Raw genomic sequence first — 27,980 nt, forward strand, 5'->3', positions numbered from 1 at the left:
CAAAAAACAGCAGAGTCCAAATAAATACAACCATAGACTTTCATGATGTTAGAATAAAACCTTTGAATGGGAAAGTATGAGGTTGTTGGAAATGCTGCAACTACAAGGAATGCAACACACAACATGAAGCAAAAGCCAATACAAAAAAAACTCAAGGGCTTTCAAACAGATGCTTAGATATCAGGTTTATATTGATATCCATCCCAATTATAACAATAATAATAATAATAATAATAATAAACAAAACACAGCACCACTAAAGTGACAATGGCTATCAGTAGTGAGAAGTTGATCTAATGTCTACTGTAAGTCATAGAAATTTGGAAAAAGGCCATTTTTTTATGAAATATAATAAAGTCAGTCTTCTTAAAACGTTCACAACGATTGTGAATATCACACAAGTTTAGTGGCACTGGGATTTTTTGTTTGAGGGGTGTAATCCGCCTGCCAGTGTTTTTCAGAGTGAATTTATCATTTCAGTGTGAATGTTAGATTGGAGACGGCAAAAGCTATCAGAAAATCTTTCCCACAGACTAACCTAAAACCTCCCTAACAGCTGAGAGCTTTTTTTCAACCCCACCTGCTGGACATTTTACACATTACACTGAAATGTCTCCTGTCGACACTCCCCTTATTAAAAACACTGGTAGGGCGTAAATGCTGTCCCATCTTCCCCAAACAAAATCCCCAGTGATGTCATTGCATGTTTAATGGTGGTGATTCATTGAAGTTAACTTTAGAAATTATTTAAAAAAAAAAAAAAAAAAAAAAAAAAAAAAAAGCTTTGATGCTTAGCACATGCACCATCGCGCCTTCTTAAATAGCAAGAAACAATTAAAAATGCAACTCAGTACAACACATTTAAAACACAATGCACAGAAAGAGAAAACATATTTTATCCACAAGAAGCTGTGTAACTGTGCTGCAATATCGACCAACCTCAGACAGTTGTGTGGAAAAAATGCATCACGATTTCCAGGAAGCAAGAAATGGTCACACTTTGTTTTTTTTTGTTTTTTTTCTTTTTTATGTAAATATCCTTACTTTTAAACAGTGCTGTAAACCTTGTGCAGTGTTGTGTAACACATTGTGAACAATGATGATCAAAGGTTCAGTATTTCTAATCTGTTTTAAACAAAAACAGAAACATCTAGTTATAAAAGACAGTGGATTCTATTCGATTGATCTAAATACAGAAGCCACTTAAAAACAATAAAACAGGATCCTCATTGGCTTTGTACATTGTTTTCCAGACACACTCATATGCAGTTATTTACTTGATTACCTGGGTACAAATGGGACTTATTTTAATTATTTAGTTCCTCTTCTGTTTAGATCTTAAAACTCCAGTGTCTTATGCATTTCATTCTTATAGTCCAAGGACTGTACAATTATATGATATTGTAAGAGTTCAAAATGACAAATCATATAACTGTGACTATTTATTCTGTATAAATGGTCATTGTACAAAGTCTGCTGGCCACATTGCAATGCTGCTGTGGAAATTCACAGGTCATAAGACAGTCACCTATCCACTATGTCATTACTATAACTATCTGATATGGGCGAAATGGGTTCCTTCATAGTCAGAACATTAAAAACCACAGGAAATTGGCAATTTTGCAAAAACACACAACACATGATAGAAGACATCCTTCAGATTTTGTTTTCTTTTGTTTGGCCAACAAAGTTTATAATGAACCAGTATACTGGGCGATTCAAGAATGAACAATGCACCATAGGAAGAAATCATTATTACAAAACATGTCTATTTCATTTCAGGTTTACAGGTAGACAGTCATGGCTAACCTGAATATCTACAGTGTTGATGATCATGTGGACTCGGAGTACAGGTATTGAGTCCACCTCACTACAACTTTGAGCCATACTTAGTTATAATGCATGAGCACAAATGTAAATGAGCGAGACAGTACTGTATTCATTTTATGTGTCTACATTATAACATACTGTAACTGATCATGTTTTTAGCATCTGTTTTGTGTTTGTTGATATTTGAATAAATGAAATACTGAAATGTTAGAGGGCTGTCAAGGTTTTTACCATAACCCTTTTCATCTTCCATTAAAAAGTTTTATGATGGAAACATAACGCAAGAATGGGGTAATCTAAAATTGTGGCATATCAAGCTTTTTCACACCTAAATGACACACTCATAATGCTTACTATTTGTAGTTACTCAATGTATTATAAATCACAAGCTGTTGTTGAAGCTGACACCCTGAGATCCTTCAAGAAGCTGCTTGATGAGATTCTGGGATCAATAAGCTACTAACAACCAAAAGAACAAGATGGGCTGAATGGCCTCCCCACGTTTGTAAACTTTCTTATGTTCTTAAATAAGCTGTTTATCATGAGAAAGTGTTACATGCCACAGGCAGTATAGAGTTGATTACAAAAAGAAGTTGTTATAATCTGATAAAAATGTACTTTCTAAGCCACTGAGTTCAGAAACATAATTGTGCTTCAATAAATAAATACATTAATTAATCCATTACATTGAATTACAAATTTGAGGCAGGTCATCCATAGGTATTATACATCTGTAAATGGTAGGTTGCCTGTCAGGAACACCTAAGCTCATTTATCTGTGTACACAACATTCACCAGCTGTAAGAGTTCTCTGTATCCAAAGCTACAAAGCTCAAAGTGTTCCTAAACCAACTTACACCCACAGCTGTGATTGTGTTAGTTCTGAAACAGGGACACTTCCAGTAATTTTGTTTTTATTTTCTCTAGGCTACTTTTGCCACCAGAGGGCTCTACCCTAGAAGTAGAAATAAGAGCGACTATAAGTGAGTAACACAGAGTTAGAAAGAGGAAGAGAGATGAAGAGGAGGAGGAGGAGGTGGCATTGAAAAACGCCAGGTCCCACCTTCAAGTCTAGATACTCCAGGTCCTTCTTCAGTTGCATGTAAGTATCATCAGCCTTCAGTAAGGGGTGAAAAACAAATCAAATAAAACAAGCTGCAATAATGTAGAGTCAAATGCAGTTTTAGAATCGGTACTAGCATGGGTGATGTTGAGTACTTCTTTTATATACAGTTTTTAGGTAAACTTTTTTGTTGTTTTTAAAGAAAAGGAAAAATTCATTATTCAGCGATGCTCAAAAGTGTCTTTCATCATTAAACGATCATCAGCAGGGGAAAATGACAGAATATTGCATCACTTATCACAGCTTATTATAATGTAAATCTTATTTTAGCATACCAGCAACATCAGAGTTATTAAAAAATGATTCCTGGTGTTTGAGTTATATAGAGAAGTATTCTGTACAATAAACAATGTGGCTTTCTTACCCTAGCTGTAAGAAGATAAAAAACTGAAAGACAGTAGGGTTTCTTATATATACCAAATGTCTAATCAAGTCAAACAGAATGGATAGCATATGTGACTTTTCTCTGTGGTTGAACCCGTTATTGCAGTCTCATTACATTGGCAGTTTTCTATTTCCCTACAGTGATGACAAACAGATGTGCCTGTAAGAAGACCCCACAGTATGGTCACAGCAATGACATGGGATACCCACATTTTTATAAATTCCATTGCACAGCACAGCAGCCAAAGTAGGGTCAAAGAACAGTGGCGGCAGTGGAGACTGTGGAAAAGCTCTGTCAGTAAAATCAAGCACGGCTTTCTCCAGCATAAACACCTTGGAGGTACCGCCATGCTCCTCCAGCGTGCCAGCACAGATTCAAGAAGTAATCATGTGGGTGACTGTAGACTGGCATGACATCATGTGTGCAAAAAGACATCATCCTTTAAAACCCAATTTACTCCCAAAATATCCCAGTAACTTAATATCTTATTATCACCTTACAAGTTCAAATTAACTGTATGAAGCTGAAGTGAGTTTTTTCTACTTTTGTTCTTTAATTATTGGAATGGGGCTGTTTCCACAACTGCTGTTTTGAACACCCCTTGCATATACACATGTTTAATTTGCCCTACCAAAGCACACAGATTTCTAAAGACAATCTTGCCAAATTTCCTCACTTCATTTTGATCTGTTCACATTTGTTGCATAAATGGCAAGCAGTAGTGTCTGTACCACTTTAGCCACAAAAAACCAAAGTAGAGAATATTGAGCAATTAAAACAAATAAAGTGACTGTCATGAAGGCAGAGCAGCACACAACAAACACACCATAAAGCCACAAGCGTTGCTATTTAACAAATGAAAATTCATGTACAAACATATACATTTCACAATCTAACTAAAACTGCAGGGAGAATGGAACAAGCAACACCATGATCCGTACAAATGCCACAGCAGATGAGCCAATCAGCAGCTGACCTGGAGAGTGGATTTGGTTGATCCATCATACTGCTGCAGATGAACAAGAGTGTCATTTTGCACACTTGCCATCTTAGCCTGATGTCTCCTTAACTGAATAAGAAGCAAGGTCAGCTCCTCCGGCTGAAGATAGTTAGAGGTGTCAGAAAAACAGAGGAAGCAGTGTTTACAAGGTTAAGCTTTTATTAACATACTTATTAGTTCTTCTGACATTTCAATCCACAGCATTTCACTGAGGGAGTTGGTTGGTTCACGGTCACATCACTGCCACTCAAGTGAAAGGAAGTGTTTGAATGATTGTCTGTCTCTACACAGTATGACACTCAGTTCACTGCTTAAAACTTAAATGGGATTGTATGTGTGTGTGTGTGGCCTTGTTAGTGTTCACTGGATTCCCAGCTCACATACTCTTAATAGAGTAAAGCTGTGGCAGATAACACTTCGAAAGGTCCTTGTAGTGTCTATTACTGCTGTGTGAAGACAAGCTTTTACTGTAAGTTTTCCCATGTGAAGACTGTGCATGATTAGCCTTAAGCTATGAATTAAGTTTAATTTAAATGACTATGAAATTGATAAGTGTACATATCAGTATATCACTAAATATTGTGCATTTTTTGATGCATTTTTCAAACCGCCAAACTGCACTGTTAATATTCACAACATGTTTAAGATCCTTACCGTTTTCCCATGCAAACTAGGAGCACTCACTGTGTGTGTCATGTAGCCCATTGGTGGCATGGAGCGTCTGTCATTATGTGCAGTCTGAAGGCAGAAAGTATATGTTAGAAGGTAACGTTTTGGTCTTTGCTTGTTTTCTATGACTTTTTAACTCTTGAGCTGCTCTTTCTGGTAGTTTTACTCACTGTGTCAGACTGACTGACATGGTCTAGGAATTATGACACAGGAAGTGAAACTGAACCAGGAAAAAGGAATTGTGGTGTTAGTGTGGTGTTTTATACAACTAATTAAGGTAAAAAAATAAAAATAAAAAAAGCCAAGAAGTTTATTTCAAAGCCTCAGTTAAAGCCTTCCTTTAATGAAACTGTAAAAAAAGCAGACTAATTATTTTTTTAACCATAAATAATTAAAATAATTAAGCTAACGTTCAAAGTTTGAAGAATATCCTACTTCAAAGTCTCATTATAAAATAATGACTGCAGTGGATTATTATTTATTTCAACAGTGATATTTAATTATTAGTAGAGATTTTCTTCAATACTTTTAATTGCCAAAAGGCTTTGTTGATTTGACATTTTTTACTGTACATACAGAAGCACTAAAAGTAGGACTAGCACTGAGCTTGAGAATTGCTCAGAGCCCTGGTTCCTTGAAGGACACAAACAACAAGAGATTTAATTAGTTACACATAAATTATCTTAAACCTCCTCTCTTAAAATAACATTTGTTTGCTACAAGCAAAAGTAGCTACACAAGGCTATCAGAACTATTCCCATTTCTATATTTTTCTGCTGCATAATAGATTTTTATTTAAATTTTACATCAGAAGAAACAAAGTCTGCCGATGGGCCCCATCTTGCTCGGAGCATATTTTGCTATAGTTACTAATAATCCACACTCTGAGGGAATTCCGTAGAGGTATAGGATATAAAAAAAGAGGAAGAATGATTTAACAAGAAACCAGAAACTTAACATGGAATATTGGAAATGCAAAGACTTTCAATTATTAAAAATGTCTGAATACAGTAGCTTTTTTTAAACTTTTTTCACTGCTCTTTTGTTATTTCTATACTGTACAAAATACATGTCCATTCTTTCAACATTAGATAGTGATGCGCTAATTAAAGCTTCAATTGTTAGCAGAAACAGCTCCAATACCCTGTTCATACAATACCCAAAGAAATGGGCCTAATGCTCAGTTTAAAAACAAATGAAGTGATCAGTATATACCAGAAACAAAATTAACTAATACGTACCAGTTTCACTGAATAACAGCTTCCATCACCAAAACCTGTTTCATTCCTCTCCCAGTGACCACCCGCCAAGCTCTTACCTTTGAAACACGAGCGCGTATCCTGAGTGGAGAACCTGATGCAGGGATGTCAGCAGTGGGCCTCTCGCCAACAGGCCTAACCGTGACCCTCTCTGCAGGAGTGTGCGGTCTCCGTGGCGACAAGGCCTTGGGTGGTGGTCCTGGTGGGGGGATGTCAGAGGGAGAAGGTGGCACCGAAATGGACCGAGGGGCCTCTAATGAAACCTTTAGGGCACTGGAGTCTGGAGCACCTGTGTATATGGGGGCAGTAGGGCTGCCGTGTTTGAACTGCTGTCTTTGCTGCCACTCATAGAGCTGCCACACAGTGCCCTCCTTGTGGGCCTTGCGCTCTTCGTTGGACATGCGGAAGTGGCTGACCCGGTCATGGGCGTATTTGTAATCGCTTGGCAGGTTGCGAGACACCGGAGGGGGGCTGCTCGATGGCTGCCGGGAGTTCTTTGGCAAAGTCTGGTAGTTCTCAGAGCTGGTAGGAGTTCTCCGAGAAAGAGTTTGTTCGGATGCTGGAAGGCTGGAACTGGAATCGGTTTGATGGCATTAATCATTAATCCACTTTGAGTAATTCTAATAAATCAGGCAGTTGGCCAAATTGCTACACACAATTAGTTGTCATTTGGCCAAAACCGTAACATTTTTTGTCACTTACTAAATTCCTGGCTTGACCGAATGACTGTAACATATTACTATACTTAACATATCCAACACCCACTGATGGTCATTTAAAAACGCTGTACATTCTGCATGGCAGCACTTTCTGTCCTATCCCTGCAGATATTATATCCACTTTGAGATCCCATTGTTTTCTTTTACACTTCATCTCTGTCTCTAATTTTCAATCTTCATTTTTAAAGTCAAAAGACACTTATAATGAGGCAATTAAGTCTGAGAGAGTTATAAAGTACAGTACAGCACAAGTGCATACAGTAGGCTTAATAAAAAATAAAAATAGGAGTCACAAATTATTATAGAAAGTTTGATATACAACATTTTACTTTCTACAACTGATTTCATGTGCCTGAAATTGAGAAACTTTCAAACCAAAGTGTTATAGATGGATGCCTGGTGGTTTCTCTATATAAAAACACCTGACATTTCTCATTTAGATTTTATTATTATTTCAGCCTCTGTCTACCACTAGATGGAGCAGTTTGCTAAAGTGTTTTTGGTATTCTGAACCAGTGCACGAACTACAATACTTTAAGAGTTTAGATACTGTTATTTTTTTTTTTTTGGGGGGGGGGGGGGGGGGGGGGGGGGGGGATTTCTTATCTGTGTGTTCATGCCAGTAAAATGTGATACAATTTCAAATGCATGCCACACATCAAAGATAGCAGTAAAAGTCTTCTGAGGCATATTTTGAAAACTTGCACTCACCTTTTGGAGTCTCCTTTCTGTAGTTTCACCCAATGCTCCACCTGTGACAAGTTGGTCTTTCTTTGCACATGCTTCTCTGTGTCGGTTCTGGGCACAAACCCTCTCTTGTACACAGGGTTTCCATTCTGCTCCGCTGGCCTTGCGCTGGGTAGGGTTCCATTCCCCTGAACCAGCTGGGCGCGAGACAAACCGACAGGCTCAGTAAACAAACTGTCAATCTCCATGATAGTCGCTGGGGACTTCACTTTGTTTTTGTCCTCGAGCGTGTCCTTCCGAAAGCCGTACCTCTCCTCATCTTCGCTTTCTTTACGAATCTCCTCCCGCTTCTCGAAGCCAAGCGTCTCGCCGACCGGTCTCGGCGGCTGCTCTTGCTTCGGAGGCACCTCTGCCTGGGTGTAGCCCTTGTTTGACTTGACGTGGTTCGTCTGGGGAACGCCTTGCTTTTCCATTTTGTCTGCTTCTCTGAAAGAACACCACATTTTGTTTTTAAGGTTAAATACCCCCGCACCACCCTGCGGAACACCTGGAATGATTAGAATGACTAATATCCAGTTTCCCTTCAAAAGGTTACAGAAGGCCAAAAGCTAATGAATTGTAAGAAATGTAATCATGGAGTAATGATGTGTAATTTATGAATTCCAGTGAACTTTAAAGATTATTAATGACACAATATTACTAAATCAAACAAAGCATAAGGGATATTCTCTTTCCATCAGATTGCTGAATTAACCTTTGTGCATATTAGGTATTTTCTAATGTTCCTATTATACAGTTTGGAATGGAGCTTTCTTCATTGAAAAACATTAGCTTCCAACAGCTGAAAAGCACCCCAATTGTCCTTCACTGTCAAATAGACACTAGAATAATTTGAATTGAATTCTCACAGTGCAATAAAGTTTCTATTCTAAGGCAAATACATATGATAGATTGATCATTACAAATCAATGTAATATCTATTAGGAATCTGATTTATTTTCCCTTTGCCATCAGACAATAACGGATGATGTTATCATGCTTTAAAAATACAATTTTCTTAAAGCTACTGTGTGGTACACAGAATGCATCATGCAAGTAAGTTGTTTACTTTCATTACCAATTTCATCATTTGCTTCATTATTAATCAATCTGACAGGACATACTTTCTACTTCCCAGGGCTCTTCTTTAACATATTTTACATGTAATTAAAATCATAACCTCTGGATATGTGTTCCTGTGGGCATGAATGTGTTGAAAAATGACCAGACAATTTCATCTCACACACTGGAGGAATGTGTCAGACTTACGTGAAAGCCGACAATTTACAAAAGCCCCTGTGGCAGGGCACGTGTAGATAATCAATTGTGGTGTATATGTAATTTAAAAAAAATATTGAATGTAAGTGTACACTAGATATGGCAGGTTTTTGTAGTAGTACATAGTTGGAAAGTTTTTAATTTAAGTTTGGCAGGGATGGGGTTAAATATAACTCTGCCAAATCTATGTGCGGAATGTGGCTGGGGCTTAATTGACTAATTGATAATCAATTAAGCCCAGCCACATGGTATAAAAAATGAGCTGGAAAGCCAGTTCTTTTGTTCTAGTTCCAGCAAGCATGCAGCCTCACTACTGTGTGGAGAGCCAGGGTGAGCGAATTGTGCAGGCGTTCATTTAGGGGATTTTGATCCCGCAACAGTTCATTTTAGTGTATCACAGAGTAGGTTCCGGAGCGGGACCTCCCTTTTAGTGGGAGCAGCGCTAAGCCAGTGTTTGGCAAACTTGTTTTCAGCTGTTTTCTCACTGTGTTTTGTTTAGCTTTTTTGGGGGTTATTTTGATTACACTCGGTCTGTGTATGTCCTCGTGCACTAGGGCTAGCATTGCTGGTACCCTAGTAGCAGCCATCTGTCACTGCAACTTTGTTTATTTGAAATAAAACCTGGATGCCTGAGTGGCATTGTCAACTGCATCCCTCTGTCTCTCTCATCATTCAGTGGACACCCACTGTCTGTTACAGACCCACTATCTTCAACTGAAAATGTTTACAAACTTGTCATGCAGAAATGTGGAATCCATTGTTCAAATATGGCAACTGTTAATTTTACCAAACTGGAACCAAACAAGTTAACATAACTCAAGGTCTCTCAACTCTGGGTTTATTTTTGCTGATAATGAACAGCATTCATCTCAACTTTAAGAAAATGGGGGCTGATGTGAAATTTAGAGCTATCATGTGGTATTAGAGGAATAGGATAGATAATGAAGTATAGTCCCTCAAACACTTTCCAAACACACTGCCACCTTGCTATTAAAACTGACTTTTCAAGTTTCATGTCTCCATCCTCATAGCTTGCTTTAGTATCCTGATTGTGCTGATGCAGCCCTGTTATGAAACCACCTGAGCCATTACTTACTAATTGGCAGTTTCAGGTCAGACAAGCCAAAAAGACAGCGTGTGCAGAGAATGAGAATGGAAGGCTGAGGTGCAATGAATTGGGAAGATTAAAGCCAGGCACTGCTACTCATAACCACGTTTACACATGACTCTACTGCTCCAGCACGGTTCACTAATTAACAATAAAATATATACACTGCTGTGCAAGTCATAGACATTTTGCATATTTTAGGGGGGGATTATACTGTAAGACTTTTGCACAGCAATGTATATCTTATCACATGTTTTGCTTTCAGAATCACCCTTTAAGATGCCTAGTTCCATTCTGTTGTCTCTGGCCACAACATTTTTCCATTGTTTAGCCACTTATGTATGTATACCTTGGACCTGTTTTATGCCATAAAAACAGACAGTTTTAGTTGAAAGATAAATGTAAGAATAATACAATAATGATATACTATTTTTTTTTTTTTTTAAAAAGACTTGAGTTTTGTATATCAGTCCATTTACTTGACACTATATAATGTAATATAGTAGTGTGCAATATATTCAGGCTTGTCCCTTTTGTCAACATAATGCAACACAATTTATTTTCTTTCTTTGTTTAGCAAAAGTATTATACAGTAAACAAACTGATACGATGACAAAAGAACAAAACTGTGCCACCAACCTTTCTGCCGTGTGGGTCTGCATTAGTGCCGCTTGGTTCATGGCACGGATCCAGCCGTTCATATCTTCCTGTGTATCTGCACTGAAGTAATACGTTCTCATCCCACAATGCTCAGCCTGGGACCCAATGACAGAGTTCTTATTATAAATGTAAGAGCGCATACCAGTATGGGTAGCCTGTAAAGAACAAAGAAACGAATCAGCACCAACCCAGAGAGCTTCAGAGAGTAGCAAATCTGAAAGAATGCTAATACATTTAACCAAAATAAACACTGATACAATGTGTAGTTATCCTTAATAAAAGTGGTCGAAAATGTCTGGATGCCCAATAAAAAGTAAGAATTCCACCAAAAGAACAGCTATGCCCCACACAACACAATGTTCCAGAACATATCCATTAGATGATAAATCTACCAAGGTAAAACTTAAAGTTTTGACAACGTCATTTTACATCCACTACTGAAAGATGCTGTTTGCCGATCCTCACACACCAACCAAATGAAAGCTCCTCAATTATATTCCTAATGTAACTATTTTTATTTTTAATAACACTACTGTACTGAACTGTAACTGAATCTGAAAGCTTAATTGCACTTTGTGCGACCTTTTAAATGCATGTTTATTTAAACAGTTTTACTGCTTCACAATTAAAAACTGCTACAAGACACCATTTATTTTCTAAGACAGTAATCGGGTGCTTACATTTATAGAGGAATGCTGATGTGTGACTTGATATAAAAAAAAAAAAAAAGTGCTGATGCATTCATTAAAAATGCAATTACTTTTTTCCCCACCCACAAAGCTCTCATTATTTAAAATTTACCATTACAAATGCGTTTATATATTTCCTTCGTTATTAATATCTAAAAACACTGCCAAGTCTACAAATATATGTTTATGTAAAACACCTATACTTCACTAAAAACAGATAAAAACTCTTTCTAATTGAATTATTAAATCCACCATTGACTGACCTGACATCAGTGCTCCAGATCGGCAATACCATGATTTACCCTAAAGTGTCTTACCTCATAACTATAAAAAGTCACAGCAGAAGGCTCTGTTCTTGAATGTGGTGCAGTGCCTTTCCGGAACTAAAAATGTGTATTAGAAGCAGGCAGCTATAGGACTAATCTGTCCTGCTGTACAGAACTAACAGGAATAGACAGCCCCTTGGTAAATCAGCAGTGAGGTCAGCACTTCTACGCTGTCCCTACCTCTGTAAAACAAAACCCTTTCTAATGCAGGGAGAGGTTACCATGTCATCCATTCAGTACTGTAACAAAAGGCTATGTTTCAGATTAACATTGCCTAATATTTTGATGTTAATAAAATTCTGCACCACATTTCTTTAAAGTAATAATAAAAAACATGAAGTCGTTCACTTTTGATAAGGTCCCACCCTCCCTCTGTATTTGTGCTAGTGTAGATGAATAACTAATCTCAAATCATACTTGGCTTTCAAATGACACAATGTGTATTTTGATAGACCAAAGTCTGCTTAATCTTGTTTGGGTGTTCCAACATGATCTCAACAGCTTACCCAGGCAAACTGCTGAGCTTGTGTCCTACAACGAACAACACCCCTGCTGCAGCAGAGGCGATGGACGGGAACGATTACTTTAAATACTAAGAGAAAGCATGTTCCTCTTGCTTCCAACCAAATCAAATGACGACAACATTCACCATATTGCAAGCATTTCAATGCTGACATTTGGCCAATAAAAAAAAGAAGTAAAACAAGCCAATGTGAAATACATTTATACCTCTGCTAGCGTAAATTAATTGAAGCCCCCTGGGCAAGAATGGGTTAACTTTTATTTGTTAGCTGTGAGAAATGAGGTGCCAAATCTGGGTGGGCTAATGCATTAGACTTTCACACCTCAGGATTTCAAATCAGGTGGGAAAAGGTTCTTGGTCTGAACAGCCCTGGGAACAGAGACCATTGCAGAGCCTAATAAACAGAAGTTAAGAGCTTAAAATTAGTTAATCCTATAGGGTGATGCAAACCATTTGGCCACAGGTGTATATGACACTGTTTTACAGACAAGTATCACACATGTACTGCAGTATATAAAAAAAAATAGCAGAATGTGACTTAGTGTATTCTTGCTGAATTGTTTTAAACTAATGAGGGATTTGTGTCACTCTGACATATGTATGAGTCAAGTGTACAATTCATTGTCTTCCTTGAATAACCAGTGGTATGAAATAATACAAAAAGAATCAAACTAAATAATAATAATAATAATATCTTGACACTCATACTGTACACAAAGCAATTTCCAAAATAATGGAAGAAAGAAATACCTATTTATGCACGGAGATGCCTTTTTCAGGACAGCCTTTCTGGAAGAATGGGCTCTCTCCCGCAGCGCACAAGAAGAGCAGACCCAGGGGGTCAAAGTGAGGGAACAGGCCAATAGGAATGAGAGAAGGACAAAGAGTTGAGCAAACAGTGAAGAGGCTGGCCATAAGCCTGCTTGTACAAAGTGAAACTTTGTGATTCTACTCGGGCATCTCTAACACTGCAACTGTTAGTACGTGAATAAGTAGTGTTAGTGAGAAGGCAAGATGAGACAATACAGCTATTCCTTAATCAGTAGAAAAGACAAAAAAGGATAAAGCACAGATGTTGGGTTGCTCTTGGCTTTCATTCTTTGTTAAAAGCACACATCAGGACAAAACGGTTTTTACGTAGGATAGAGTATTTAAAAATATGAGCAGACGTACCCTACTAGTAATTTACTGCACCAGTATTTGACAAGTATTCAATGGGTGTCAAAATGTTAGATTTTTCCGTTTAAGTAAAAACACTGTTGTGGACTGAAACAATATATATATATATTTAGTTTTTTTGTATTAAATCCATGGTGAGTTTTACAGCCTGGGGTATGTAAGTAATCTGTTCAATAAGCCATTTTTGACAAGGGATTAGGATAGAGCAGTGGTAACCACTCCTGGATCTCAAGAGATTTTTGGTGGATCTTCGGGCATCAACACATAAGCACAGAATAATTTCAACTGGGCTGATTGCGTATTTAAAAATAGAACTCCTGACAATGAATACACATACAATGAAAAATTCAATACATTCCAAACAGCAGATGGCGATACTGTACTCTGGCTTCCATACCTCAGTAACGTGAGCAACAAGCTTCCACAACTCGTTGGTTCGTAGTGTCCAGTTTACTTTTGGTGGTTTCAATGGATTTGGCTTTGTGGTGTGAGTTACAAAAGACGGGTGAGAGCCTACTGTGCCTTCAAGTCGTAGAGATTTCAATGAACATTTCCCAGATGTTTCAAAGAAAGCGAAGCTGGCGCCAAAGCGTTAGCGAAAGGCGGGAGCTGGAAGTTTCTGTTATACAACTGAACGACAAACCTTTTTCTGTGTAACACAAGTTTAAGTATGGCTCATGCTGTTAACCTGATACATCACATGACCATGAATCATGCTTGTTTTGCAGATACATTTCCACTTGGATCTGCTGAATGGGCTGTAAAATTGTCAGTTTGAAACAGCAGCTAATTACTCAGCAGGTGCTAAAAACAGCAATGAATTAAGATTGCCTGGCTGTTGGCAAAGGAAAAAATTGTCATTTGCTGATGCAGACTTTGTGAAAGACTGCATTTTTGAATAGATGACGATGCTTACAGCTGATGACCGTAAGCACGACCCAATCATATAGAGAGTTCCTAATTAACAGCTGAGCTGTAACACAAAGATGCGCAGAATCAGAATGAAGTCTGTCTGTTCAGCTCTGCTGCCTTCAGTCTTGTGCTGCTGAAAGCACCGACACTTGTGAAACAGCCCAGTTGTGTGTCTGGGTTCCAGGTGTGGATCAGGAAAGCTTGGAGCCTTTTGAAGATATGTTGGCTCTGTGAGGGCTACACAATTGCACCTGTGGTGTGGATATTTCCGATGGGGTGAATAAAGTTGTGGCCTCCCTCTAGAAAAGCTTTTATCTCATCTGCCATGATTGCTAGTTCCATTGGGTTTGTAGTTGCGTTGGAATTTTAATTGTATTGGCCACCAAGAACCGTTGTGTGCTAAGGCCTCAGATCGGCAGCTTTTGTCAGTCATGCATGTTGTTGTTAGCATTGCCTACAAAATCCGAGCAAACACATTGCTTCACAGACAGCTTGTTTAGTTTCTGGAGGAAATTGGTACAAAATTTGGTGATCTGAATCTGCACTTTGGAGTACGCTGGTTGAGTAGAGAAAGTTCAGCTCTTCATTATCCCAGATCAAAGAATTTCTAGATAACAATCAGATTACCATTTGACAGATTCTTGAAGGATATTGAATGGGTCTTTTGAGCTGGAAAAAAATCAAAGCCAAAGCATGCAAAGGTTCAGACTAAACTTCAGCCATTTGTGGATTTTTATGGCACCGTGTTTCGTTTTTGCAGAAAACAAAAATGGGGCCCATTTGCCTGCCTGACTAAGATGGCTCTTTAATTTTACATAATTTTATATTTTAATACATTCATGTTTTCATTGTTACTTTTATGGGGTGATTTTTATTGGGCAAAAAGGTCACAAAGTACACAGCAGCTTTTCAGGACTTTCTTTTCCTCAGAAAAAACCTGAACGTTTTTTCTTTTCCTCAAAAACCTGAACGTATTTGTCCTTTCTTAATTGAAAATGCTGATATGCACATTGGAGAAAGAGTCCCTGCCAGCTTCCCTTCCCCTACCCCGGGACAGTCAGAGCCAATGTGATGTTCCCTTTGGATAGTCCCACTCAAGGACTCCCCTTGTTTACTTTATTGCTGCTGGATCGCAGAGCCTATTGAGAGCCACCAAAATGGATCTCAATACTTGGTGTAAGGGCCACTATTGGGATAAAGGAACTGCTTAGATCAGTTTTCCTGTCTGCCCTCCAAAAATCGCTATAGACATTTTTATGTTAAAACCTACAGAATATAGTTTCCAGACATCATTTCCAGATGACAAAAGTACACGCAGAATGTAAAACAGCATTTTGTATAAGATTTTGCTGAGGGATGACAAAACTTCAAAACACACAGGACAGCAAACAAGCTGCCAGAATAAGACTGTTTAGAAGTATTCTCGTCTTGTTGCTCTGAAACTAGGTTTTAATCAACCCACCGTCTATCTGAAACTCCTGCTGGCTATGAAGCTCTAAGTACCTGCTCATACTTTTATTTTACGTGATGCTTTAAACTGCTGTCTCTAATCGCTCTATATACTGTATTAGTCACATAGAAGTCCACAGCAAGCAGTACGGTGATGTTGCCCCTGTACACGGGAGCATTCACCAGAAAGTAAAATAACTGGCTAATCTATATAAGTGTTTTTGCATTACTTGCTGAATAATTCAATTGTTTGTCTTGAGGAAGGAAATATAAGATATAAATGCAGCTGCTGAGCCCATGTATGCTTGAGTATAGGAAGTCAAGACTGGCAATATTGTAGCACAATAAAGCACCAACCTAATTCAGCGTCAGGTGGGAAATAAAAAGACTATCATTGGAAATGAGAAAAATAAGAATGAACTGGAAGCAGTGCTGGTGTTGACATTTAGGATCCATCAAATCCTGGACTTTTCAAATAAACTGTGCACGCCAGTGCTGTGCTTCTCGTACAAAAAAAAAAAAAATGCCTGCAATGGAGCATGACCAAAATCCTCATTTTTAAACATAAGCATACGGTATCATGTCTTGGAAACTGTAAACTGCTGATGACTGATAAGCAGTTGCGATGGTGAAACATGCCTAGTGCTGGTACTGATTTATTTCAATTGGTCACTATATAGGATTAATTCATAAAGAAAGGCTACATTAAAACAAAAATGTATAACTATGTGCATAACACTTCGGGATCTCTTTGAAAAGTGACATGCATGCATATAAATATTCATAACATGAACTAAAGAATTGTAACTAAGAAGTTAGCATTGCAAGTGCATGTCTGTGACTCATTTACTGTAATTATTGAAATCTATTCAATGCCATTTTGTAGCATTATAGTAACAAATAATACAAAAACACTATTATCATGTTAAGAATACATATATGCATCTTACGTCAGTTTTCAGTGAAGGTTTATGCACATAGATTATGATTATGAATGCTTCACAAAGTCAAATTTAAATAAAGTGTAAACCAAAACCATAGTGAACGTCCACCTGCTGAGAGAAGGCAATGGGTTTAGCTCTCAGCACGTGTGAACTAAGGCAAAAAAAAAAAGCCTGGTCAGCCAGTGGCCAGTCAGTGAAAGCCCAATCTGTTGCAGGCAAAGTACTAAAATATATATCACTATAAAAAAAAAAAAAGTTAGCATGGTATTTTCCAATGGGAAAAAAGTCACCCCCAGATCAAGACCAAGACAACGTCATCCCAAGTCATGCACAGATTTCATTTCTGTTAAAATATGAGGAGGGTGCAGCATATTTTCCAAAACTTCATCAACATCAGCCATAATTTCATACTATATATGAACACACATACTGTACAATCCCAAAATCCTTAGCAAAGCCATACTGTAGTTAAAATATATTATTTACAGATTCATTAGTACATGACACAGAGACACCAGCATTACAATGAACACCATAAATACACAACATTAAGACACTGAAGAAATATCCACCACAACATAACATACAGGAACTTTCACTCTACGTACATATTAACCTCTTAATATGCCAGTTTCACGTCTTCATTGGAACATTTGGTCAAGTTACAATTAATAACAGCCCTTTTTCAGTTTTGGAAAGAAAATTAAATGGAAACTTCCCATAATGTAATATTGTTTAACAAAACAAACATGAGCCACGCTCCTCACAATCAAATACATTTTAAAATGGCTATACGTGGACCCGTTTGCCCAAATCGTATTAAAAGAAAAAAAAAAAAAAACATCTAATGAGACTTTGCAAGTAATTTATAAGGGTTGGGTTTGCAGTAGAGTATTTCTCAGATTATCCTGTTCATTTTAAGATTAACTAGTAGTACTAATAGTAAAATTATTTAATTTGGGCTAGATAAATCAACTTATTGCTGAATTTACCAATAACATATACAGTACACTGAAGAAGAAACCATCACGTGCTGCACTGTGTGAATAACTGTTGTCTGAAGTGGTATCCTTTATTAGAGTAATTTATTGCACTTAATCTTAAAAACAAGCTTTGTTTCATGAGTGTTGTTCACATACAGCAGTCTCATATCAAGCCCAGTGGGTGCTGACTAATGGAATGCAGGGCAGGGAATGGGTTTCAGTGAAGACCCCTTAATTATGTGCCTGAATTCACCAGGCCTGTAGTTCAGTCATGTGCATGGCACACAGAGCAATGTAGCAATTGTGATAAATAACCAAATTACATTTTTTATATACAACTTATCTGGTAGAGGACTACTTTACAAAGCCTGGCCTTTGAAAGTGGTTTATTTCTGCAAAATTATTCAATTACACAGAACACAATGGGGTCTAATCTATTAAGCTAAACAGCAGATTTAAATACCTCGTGCATTTAAATCATTCAAATAGTTTTTTTTTTTTTGTTACTGCTTTTAAAGACACCCTTGATTCACAAAAGATCCTGTTTAACTGAAGTTAATTCCTGTGCTATTTACCCCTTCATTTCTTCATTTAATAGAACATCACGAAGCAACACTTACAAGATTATTTCTTATGGTTAAAGTGAAAGAAGAGCTTATATTATATGTGTTGTTTCCATGTATATATTTATATATATTCTTAATCCTACCTTGAATGCATACTTGCGGCTTATATGATCTTCAGGCTCGACTGGAGCAATAACATAACTAGGCAAAGAAATACTGCCTAAGACTGTCTCTTCTCTACTGTCTGTGTGAAAAGAACAGAAAAACAAAAGTCTATTATCACAGAGTATTTTCTTATTTAAAATTCCTTTTCTTTTTCTCAGAATACCGGTCCAATAACAATCTCAAAATGTATATTTGTTCAGAGTTTAACATGGTGTAATTTGTTCAAATACATTCAAGGTTCTGTCAAGGGGACTTCCTCCATATGGTGCCAGAACTTATCTATTCGACAGAGACTGGGACAGAGGAACACGGAGAGCAATTTGTGTATCACTAAATTTTAACGCATTAGTTCCGCTTTACTGAAAGGCAAACATCTAAAGTACACTGGACAGCATGTTTATTAACAGACAGCACATGACTTAACTTATATGGGGACAGACCACCCAGACACTTCTGTTTTAAGCAGTCAAAACATTTTAATACTACCTTCTTAAAAACGTATAAACATTTTTTCCCCGCATATTATTATCCATAACTTAAAAGGATACATTTTAAATGAAGGCAAAACCTTTAAGAAGCTAAATCAAGCAGACAAACATTTTTTTCCTTCTTCAGTACATACCGCTGGCCTGAAACTGAGGCAACGGCCGTAACATTTGTCAGTTTGACATGTTTCTTAGAAGTTGTACCTCACAATGTATTTTTTACTACATGTAATAATATTAGGTCTACAAACCACCCATGTGGGGAAAGGCTAACACCACCACTGTTTAGATCATTAAAATGACCCTGATGTTCTTAACTATGAAGTTAAACCAACTGAACCTCTGACTGTCAATGTACTCAATCAATTAATAATATCTGCTTGTTTAATTAATGAAAGATGCTTCGTCACTCACCTTTATAGTAAAACAAACAATAATCGGCCAACACAAACCACTTCCGTTTCCACAATCTCATGCCAGAGCTGTCCTGCAAGACCAAGAGTATTATTGTAGTTTGTCTAAAATTACAAACATGAAGGGAGAATACAGGCTCGTCTATGTCTCTCTTAGCGTACATCCTGTGCAACTGAACTTGACTGGATTTTTGGTATTTATTGTGGCTCTTATCAGAAGTACTCCAGCTGTGAATATGTATTAAACTGGCTGTCATTTCCAGTTGATATTAGAGTGCACTGCTGTACTCTTAAATGAAATTATTCTATTTTATGTTTGTTCTTATGAATAAGCGTTCATTCTGAATTAAACTGATTCTGAAAAACAACCAGTTTCAATATAATGAGGCTCTTTATAGCAACTTCTACACATCTACAGCACTCTACAACTCATTTAGAGGATTGGTTTTCTGTTTTTGTTTTGTTTCCCCGCAAGAAAAACATCAGGTAAATTACAACAGCTCAGTTTTATAATGAACAAACATCCTTCCCTTGGGGCAGAGGGTTACAAGAGTAGCACATTTTGTCACAACAATCTACATAAACAACTTGGTTTTACTGCTAGAACATAATGATGCAAGATAATGCTGACTGTATGCATGCATGCATGCCACACTGCCTCAGTCATCAATATATTATCCGTTTTCTCAGTTCTTTCAGCAGAGACAAAACTGTTTCATTTACATGTAAGCCTTTACAGGTTTTACTATTGGCTTTGGTGTCAAAGTAATTGTTGGAAGGGATCAAACTGTTAATTGCCCTTGAGGGGAATATTGATAAGCCTGTAGGCCAATTCATTAGCATTTCATCTCTGTGAGTCTGGATTGGCATTCAATTAAGGTAAAAAATAAATGAAATGGTTTTGGTGGATTTTAGTCCACACCAGAAAACAAACACAATTCACTACAACTACTAGCAGGTGGCCAAATGGCAGTGGGGGGCTGCTCAGGACAGAACTGAGGCGTGCTCACTGAGCTGCCAGGGGGAAATTAAACACTTGCAGGACAAGGTTTTGATGGAGCGCTGAAAGTTACCTCGTGCATCCTGTAAAGTGTGTAACTTGGGATACCGTGAAGGAACAATCTACCCAGGATCCAGTAAGAATCCATGTTCTTGCAACAGGTTTAAATATTCATACCTGTTTGTAAAGCCAGCCTCTCGCCACAACAGCCATGTTAGGGTTCCTCCTGATAGCATGGTCCCTCTTGCCAAAACTGTGGACCTTCCCACTTGACTTTGAGCCCTGAAGTTAACAATGCAAATTAAATACAATTCATTTAATCTGATGTTTTTTTATTCAATTATTCAGGTTAACTCTCTGGGAATCGGCTGTCTGAAAGAGTTGTATGGTTATATAAAACAGAAGCATAGCCTATTGCATAGCAATCCTACAATCCCCGGAGTCAAGGGTAAACCCACTGAATGCAGTAATAAACTGTGGATAGGTGTTCAGCAGGAATTGTGCTTTATTTTAAAAGAAAATCTTAACCTGAGAACAAGTTACATTATCTGGGTCACCAGTTTCTGGTGTGATGGACGTTTGGATATATATATTTTTTTTCTTTTACACATCTCTTACTATTTCCACAATATTTGCACAATTGCTTTCACTAATGCATTTTTAGAAATATATTCAATAATTATAAAGTACTGTTAGAAGTGTTATGTGTTTAAACATGACAGCCTTTTACACAAAGCAGCCAGGAAAGTCATATACTAATTGCAAGAACTGAAATTAATGAAGCATGAAAATTCTTTAGAGTTCAGTAAATGTGCTGTCAGGATAAGAATGCATTTCAAAACAATAAAAATCCCAGTTAACACATTAATAACACAGGGTACCTAATCTGTTAATATGCTATCTATGGCTATCTTTTAAAAAAAAACAGGATAGTAATTTCTAGAGCAATGCTCCCAGCAAATTCAAAGCTGACCAGTAATCTACAGCCAGAGACTAATTATATTACATTTTTAATTTATACAAATGATTTTCCTTTACTGAACTCAGCTGCAACGGAGCTCAGTACCTCTGAGATTTCACAATGCATTAATCTCTCCTAACCCCACTGACATATCTTTATTACAAATCCACAGTAAGAGGTTGCATATAAAATAGAATCGGACATGTTCAGTTACTCAGGGTACGGCCAAGTTAACATCAGTGTAATGTTGCTGTACTAGGATATGGGACTGAATTACTTGCAGAGTGCCCTCTCCATAGTGAACGTATAGTCTGCTATGAAATTTTGCAAAATTTTACTAAAGTAGTACTTATTAATATCACTGTGTTATAAAGGTAGCATGAAAATAAGCCCAGAGTATTTACCGTAGGTCATTTAGCAGAACCATATAAAGCAGTGTTTTATTATATAAAAAGACAGAAATAGAATCACATAAGACATGCCATTTTTCTTTCCCTTTCCTAATTTTTACTGTAATTGCAAGTGACTTAACAATATTCTCTTGTTCCACAATTTCTCTATACCAAATTAGAATAGGACAGCAATTAATGTTGCATGACCAATGTACAGTCATCTTTTATATCTAATAATGCTAATCAAAGTCACAGGACTCCGGCTGGTTGTTTAACAGATGAGCAGCCCCAGTGTACTGTATTCATTCTTTAAAAGCTTACACAATGTAAGCACTATACTGTAAGCAGTGCGGCAGCGGCTCAACACAGAAGTTCAGACACAGTATAAGAGGAGGAGGTTATAAGACTCCCAGGACTACCAGTGAGACAAGGACTCAATGCGGCAGGTTTCTAGATCTCCCTGTCTCGCACCTGGGAAATCACTCTGGTTAGTGGAGAGGTGCAAAAGCTGAAAATTTATGGAGATTTACACAGCACAGGGTTGGCTAGATATCAAGGGTGATGGCGGGTACTGACAGGTTACTGAGGGTCAAAAGAGGGCAGGGAAGGGGGCTATACTAAGTTAATATTAAGGGCAGAAAACAATCATATGTCCACAATCACCATCCATGCTGCAGGGTTGGCTGCTGCTCAAGAATATGAATTAGGGTGCTTGGCTGAGGCTATCTGAGCCCTGACATGGTGCAGAATTTTTTTTGGAGGATGCGGAGGTGAAGCAGAAGGACAGGTGAGAAATAGTCACAATGACAATTTTAGTAAACACCCATTACAGGATGTATGGAAGAGACAATATAAATAGTTCAGTTTTGCTGCTGGTGATTCTAACTATTTACCATCTATTTAGTTACCATGACTGAATATGTCAAAACACTGTTTTTTGAGTGACATAAAAGCCACTGAGGAAGATAAATGCAGCATTATTGTAAAAGGACTCCACATCTAAGTAAGTACACTGAAGTTAGAAAGTACACATCCAGAACAATCTACCCTTCAGTAAAGATAAGCTACACCACCATCTTGCATAACTCTTGTCTGAAGAAAAAAAAAAAAGGTGCCGATTGCAGGCAGCCATCCAGACATCTGCAAACAAGGTGCTGCAATATGACTACATGTTATCCATATGAAGATAGGCAGAAGCAAAAACTAAAAGGATAGAAGAGATTTAAACAAACAGCTGTCATCTGTCACAGCTTATCAAGAAGCAGGATAAGACTGAGGAGATGTCTTCAACAATTACAAATTCCATTTTTATGTTGTACTTAATTGTAGCAATTGTCACTTGTGCATAGAACACTGCACATTACAGTAAAACTATTGTGAGTCATTCAAGACACGGTTAATATTATTAGTGTAGTTGTGCTGCATCTCAATGATCTAAAATTAGAAAGTAATAAATTAGTAGGTGAAAGACACATTTATTTAATTAAATGTATGAATTTACCAAACCATACTTACCATACCAGAAACTCCATTTAATTCTTTACCTTTACTATAAGGCAGCAATAAAACATATAGTTTATGGGGAGAAATCTACTGCAGTGTTATAATATTGTTCTTGGGAAATAAAAATGGCTGTATTAAACCATACATTTGGATATCTCCTAAAACATACAGAAGTTCAATAGCTGCATAGATTTAATGGCTGCTTCATTCTGAAAATAAGGAGCCCAGGAATGCAGAGTGCTCAAAGTGCAAGAGTTTATACAACGTTGCCTATACTCTGTTACCTTGTTTACACACTGTTCTGTACGTGTGATATTCTGGAATATAAAGAGGTTGATGGAACTTAGACAATATATACACACAATGTGTATGAGGTGCTGCAAAACCACTGCAGTGGGCTGCAGCTGGCAATCTGCTGGCTTTTTTAATGGGTCGTTTTGCAGTCCCCACTGCAGTGGATTCATGCGGACAGTATCAGCCGCTTTGCCTTTGAGCCTCTAGCACTGACTGAACCTAACTACCATAACAGTGCTGGATTGTTAATCTAGAATGAGCAATTTTGGTCACCATAAAATATATAAAAAATTGCAAAAACCCCACAAAACAGAAACACCTAGGACTGACAAGAAAGCTGTAAAAGTGCAAAGCAATTTGAATACAATGCCCTATGCTACTATCAATTAGAATTACAAATGATTTTTCTCACCTTTGACCCCGGTGGAGCATCTACAGTAGATGAAGTGACAGCGGTGGATGTCTCGCTGACCATACTGGAAGGCCTTTGGCTTGTCTGTTGGTTGGACATGCGGGAATTTGGCCTAAAGCAACAGAAATAAAAGGACATGGTAAGTAATGTATTCCTCATTACTGACACAATCCTACCCACACGCCTCTTAATAATCCTAAAGCATCTAAATGCAGGCTCAACCTGTGGTAATGTGGTGTATTTTATTACATTCCCACCAAAAACCATTTTTACATAGTAGTGTATTCCTTTTTTATGTTACTCAGTAACAATGGATTTATCTGCCTGGAGGGTTTAAATTAAATGTTTTATTGTTAGATGTCAAAGAAATGTTTCTTTCATATTAAATTACACCCATAGCTGTGCACTCGAGAAATCTGTTTTGAAAGTGAGAGTGTGAGTCACAGTATCGGTAGTTAAGGCTGATAAAGTAACGCGTAGAAGCAGTGTCCTCCCATAAATCAACATTGACTCTTACACAAACACCATATTTGACTACAATGCTAACCCTGTGTTCCAACAAAAATTAAATGGAGTTTCTGGTATGGTAAGTATGGTTTGGTAAATTCATACATTAATTAAATAAATGTTTCACATTTAAATTTCACCTACTGATTTATTACTTTCTAATTTTAGATCATTGAGATGCAGCACAACTATACTATAATAATATTAACCGTGTCTTGAATTCAATGACATTTTAAATAGAATAAGTGGCGCAGTGGGTTAATTAGCTAGCCTTTTCTTTCTGGCTATTGTACATACTGAAAGGGCTAAAACTGTGTCCTCATTGGACCCCAAAAACCCCTCATTCAATTCAATGTCTCTGCTACCGCTTGATGGATGCATAGAAAGGTATTCAGTCCCTGGTGCTGCCATATCAGCAAGTTTACAAAGCAGCAATATTAAACTCAAAATCAAGTTGAAAGATAAAGAACACTTTTGCTTTAGAAAAGAAGCATACATTTATTGCATATTTTAAAATAACACACAGTTTTGAATACACTCCTTTTAGAACATCCATCTCTTGTATACTACCCTACTATAAAGAATACTGTAACATGAATATACTGCATACCTTAACATGAAGAAATTCTAGTAAAGCATGTGTTATAAATGACAAATTATAGTACTAATGTATTTGAATTATGGGTATGTGACAGAGAGTGAATGTTCCAATCTGCCTCCCAACGTGTGAGGGCACTATAACTGGAGCAGAGTGCCTTGGAATGGATAGTTTGGCAGTTTATTCCAGGGTCAGTCGGAAGCTGGCTATCCAGAAAGGGGGCGGGGCCATGATACCAGAAGTCATCACCTGAATGCTGTAGGTGATGTGTCAGTCACGGATTGGAGGAGACGTGATTGGCCGCACCACCGAAAGAGGGTGTGATGGAGGGTATATAGGGGAACTGGCCCCAGTGATCTCATCTTTCGCTATGGTTACGGGAAGGACCCATTGAGAGAACAGATGTAATTAATACATAGAGTAAGTATTAAGAGTGTTGTTTGTTTTGCTAACTGTCTGTGTTTATAGACGGCTAAATATCTGTGAGCTGTCACTATCTAGCCAACATCAAACCTGGACTGCACTGCACTGCACTGTTACTCACTGCTCACTGTTCAAAACACCACTTGCACCCGGAGAACTCACTGTTGGACTGGTGATCGTGTAGGTGTTTTAAAGTGTGTGCTATTATATTATTATTTCGGGACTGAACCCTGTGGTTTTCACTGGCTGTTTATAATCACTGTCTCACCTCTACACCTGTGCACTACCAATCACACGTTCACAGGGTATCACTTTAGGTATCCCTATGATTATATGGCAAAAGTGTTATTATAATAATAGTCTTATTTCTAATCATACTCTATAATTATCTGTTAATAGCATAATCAATAACATGTCTATAACCACTTATAAAGGCTACCTAAAGTGTTACCAAATTATGATCTAGTTTTCTAAATTTCTTTCATAAGAAGTGCATACAAAACATCATTACAAAACTATATCTGCGAAGGGGGGGGGGATACTGCAACCTGGGCTGGGACCATTAAATACCAAACAGAAGACGTATTCCAACCTCTGTTCTGTGTCTCTGCAGCTCTGATGCAAATAATCAAAGCACAAGCTTTCAAAGAACCCAGACAGCCGCAATGACAGTCCTGTCTCTCCTGTCACAAGCATAGCCTGCTGCAGCTTAGCCCTGGCGCCGTGGGTCATTCTCCAAGAGTGAGAGAGTACAAAACTTGAAATACCATTAAAGCTGAGATACAAGGAAGATGTTACTACACTGCTTTTGTATTATTATTGGTGTCAAATTATTGGTGTAAGTATTGAATCTTAAATGAAACAAGTATTACCCTAACTACAGTAGTTTCTCATTTCTAGCTTTAAAACGTGTTATTTACTGGTTTTCCTCTTCTGTGAAAAAACACCTGATGGTTTAAAACTAAACTAAACTAGTCTTCTACTAAACTAGTTGTAAGCCAACTGAGAGAGCCATTTGAGCTCTTAGGATTCCCATTAATCAAAACAGAAAATAAAGACAGCAAACGCTTAGTAAACCAGGGGCAGTTTTGTGTATGCCTATTTTCCCTACACATTGACCAGGAGTACCACCTCGCCCCCTTCCTGTTTAATGAGACGCAGTGGCAGTGCTCACATCACATGGAACAGCTCCACGAGCTACAGTCTGGGAGGATTGGAATTCAGCTGCAGAGCTGCCAGCTTCAGTGGAGAACCTTGTAACGTTGTTTTTTTGACTGCAGTTTTCAAGTGGGTGCCCTGGCCACAGTAACAAAACATTTACTTGTCTGGGAAAGGTGAAATTAAACGATCACGGGGGGGGGGGGGGTCAAAATGCCACAGAGTTGCTTAGCTTTAGCTTTTGAGTTCTCAAACTAGCAGTTATGCGAAGCCCCATTTGAACAGCAAAACTGGCCAGAGACACAGTATTGGATTATTCATCAAGTACCATGGATATGGGGATGTGATGATAGCTATTTATTCTTTAAAAGAAATCCAGGTATAAAGCTTGCATTAAGTGGAAGTCCTTTTTAAATCTTTTTAACACTGGAGTCACAATCCTGTAATATCATGCATGCATCTTATTCTTAGTTTTACATACTTCAGCATGAACAAATATTACAGCACCAAGCAGCCTATTCTTTTAGTAATAGAGCAGATATGCTACTTTCTAGAAATTACAAAGAAAGTACAAAACCTTAAAACTGCATATTAACACATACTTACAGTAAGACCTATGACTGACTGCCCGTCACAATCTAACTGCTGGCCAGGTGACCATTTTCAAATTCAACATCAGAACACAGACAATTACATTGTTGTTCATGAAAACGCTTCAGAATAAAAAACATACAAGCTTCACATTTTTGTGACTCACAGTTTACATTCTTTTACCACCAACAAGCGTGAACATTGAATAACCAGACCTTGGAGAATGCTATTTGCTTCTCCACTATCACACCATGGAAAGCGACAATGGATCATTTCAATGATAAATGAAAAGGTGTTTCAAAAGTAATTAGGACCTCAACGGAAACAGACAGTGTTCCTTAAGTAGAGTGTAGCCATTTATTGGATCAACAGCTCAGCTCTTTCATACCTTCTGCAGATCTTGTTAATGGATGTGTGAGCTTCAGGTTCATACCTTTGTGAGGATAAAACAGAGCTCGACTAAGCAAGGCTAGCAGAGCTTAACAATTTGAATGCCTGACTTGCATTGCCCCGAGACTTCGCACTCCCACTTATTCTCAATTTACCTGTCAGACACATGTGAAAAAATCTGACAGAATACATCAAGCACTTGGTATGTATTCTTTCTTAGTATCTTTCTTCCAAACCTTCAATTTTCTACCAACACTTCAGGTGATCGGGAAATACACGCACACTCACACGTACATTGATCTGCACTGGTTTACCTGTAACTGATTCTGAAACAACTCCAGCCAAGTATATAACAGGCAC

General features: G+C 37.7%; 1 protein-coding gene across 10 annotated transcripts in view; it reads right to left on the bottom strand.

The window, feature by feature from the left end:
- Positions 1 to 27,980, bottom strand: part of LOC121294929 (pleckstrin homology domain-containing family A member 7-like) — a 114,822-nt gene that overhangs the window by 17,573 nt on the left and 69,269 nt on the right. For 7 of the 10 annotated variants that reach the window (XM_041219140.1, XM_041219143.1, XM_041219139.1 and 4 more), the window contains 9 exons: positions 23,954 to 24,065; positions 20,569 to 20,673; positions 19,393 to 19,465; positions 18,472 to 18,572; positions 10,737 to 10,912; positions 7,697 to 8,158; positions 6,326 to 6,839; positions 4,993 to 5,076; positions 2,894 to 2,947 (listed from right to left, as the gene is read on the bottom strand). In XM_041219140.1, the coding sequence (XP_041075074.1) occupies positions 2,894 to 2,947; positions 4,993 to 5,076; positions 6,326 to 6,839; positions 7,697 to 8,158; positions 10,737 to 10,912; positions 18,472 to 18,572; positions 19,393 to 19,465; positions 20,569 to 20,673; positions 23,954 to 24,065 (1,681 nt within the window). The remainder of the gene's footprint in view (positions 1 to 2,893; positions 2,948 to 4,992; positions 5,077 to 6,325; positions 6,840 to 7,696; positions 8,159 to 10,736; positions 10,913 to 18,471; positions 18,573 to 19,392; positions 19,466 to 20,568; positions 20,674 to 23,953; positions 24,066 to 27,980) is intronic. The other 3 variants (XM_041219149.1, XM_041219145.1, XM_041219144.1) reach the window with 2 other exon arrangements.

Source organism: Polyodon spathula, chromosome 19, assembly GCF_017654505.1.
Source record: "Polyodon spathula isolate WHYD16114869_AA chromosome 19, ASM1765450v1, whole genome shotgun sequence".
In the NCBI taxonomy this organism is placed as follows: Eukaryota; Metazoa; Chordata; class Actinopteri; order Acipenseriformes; family Polyodontidae; genus Polyodon; species Polyodon spathula.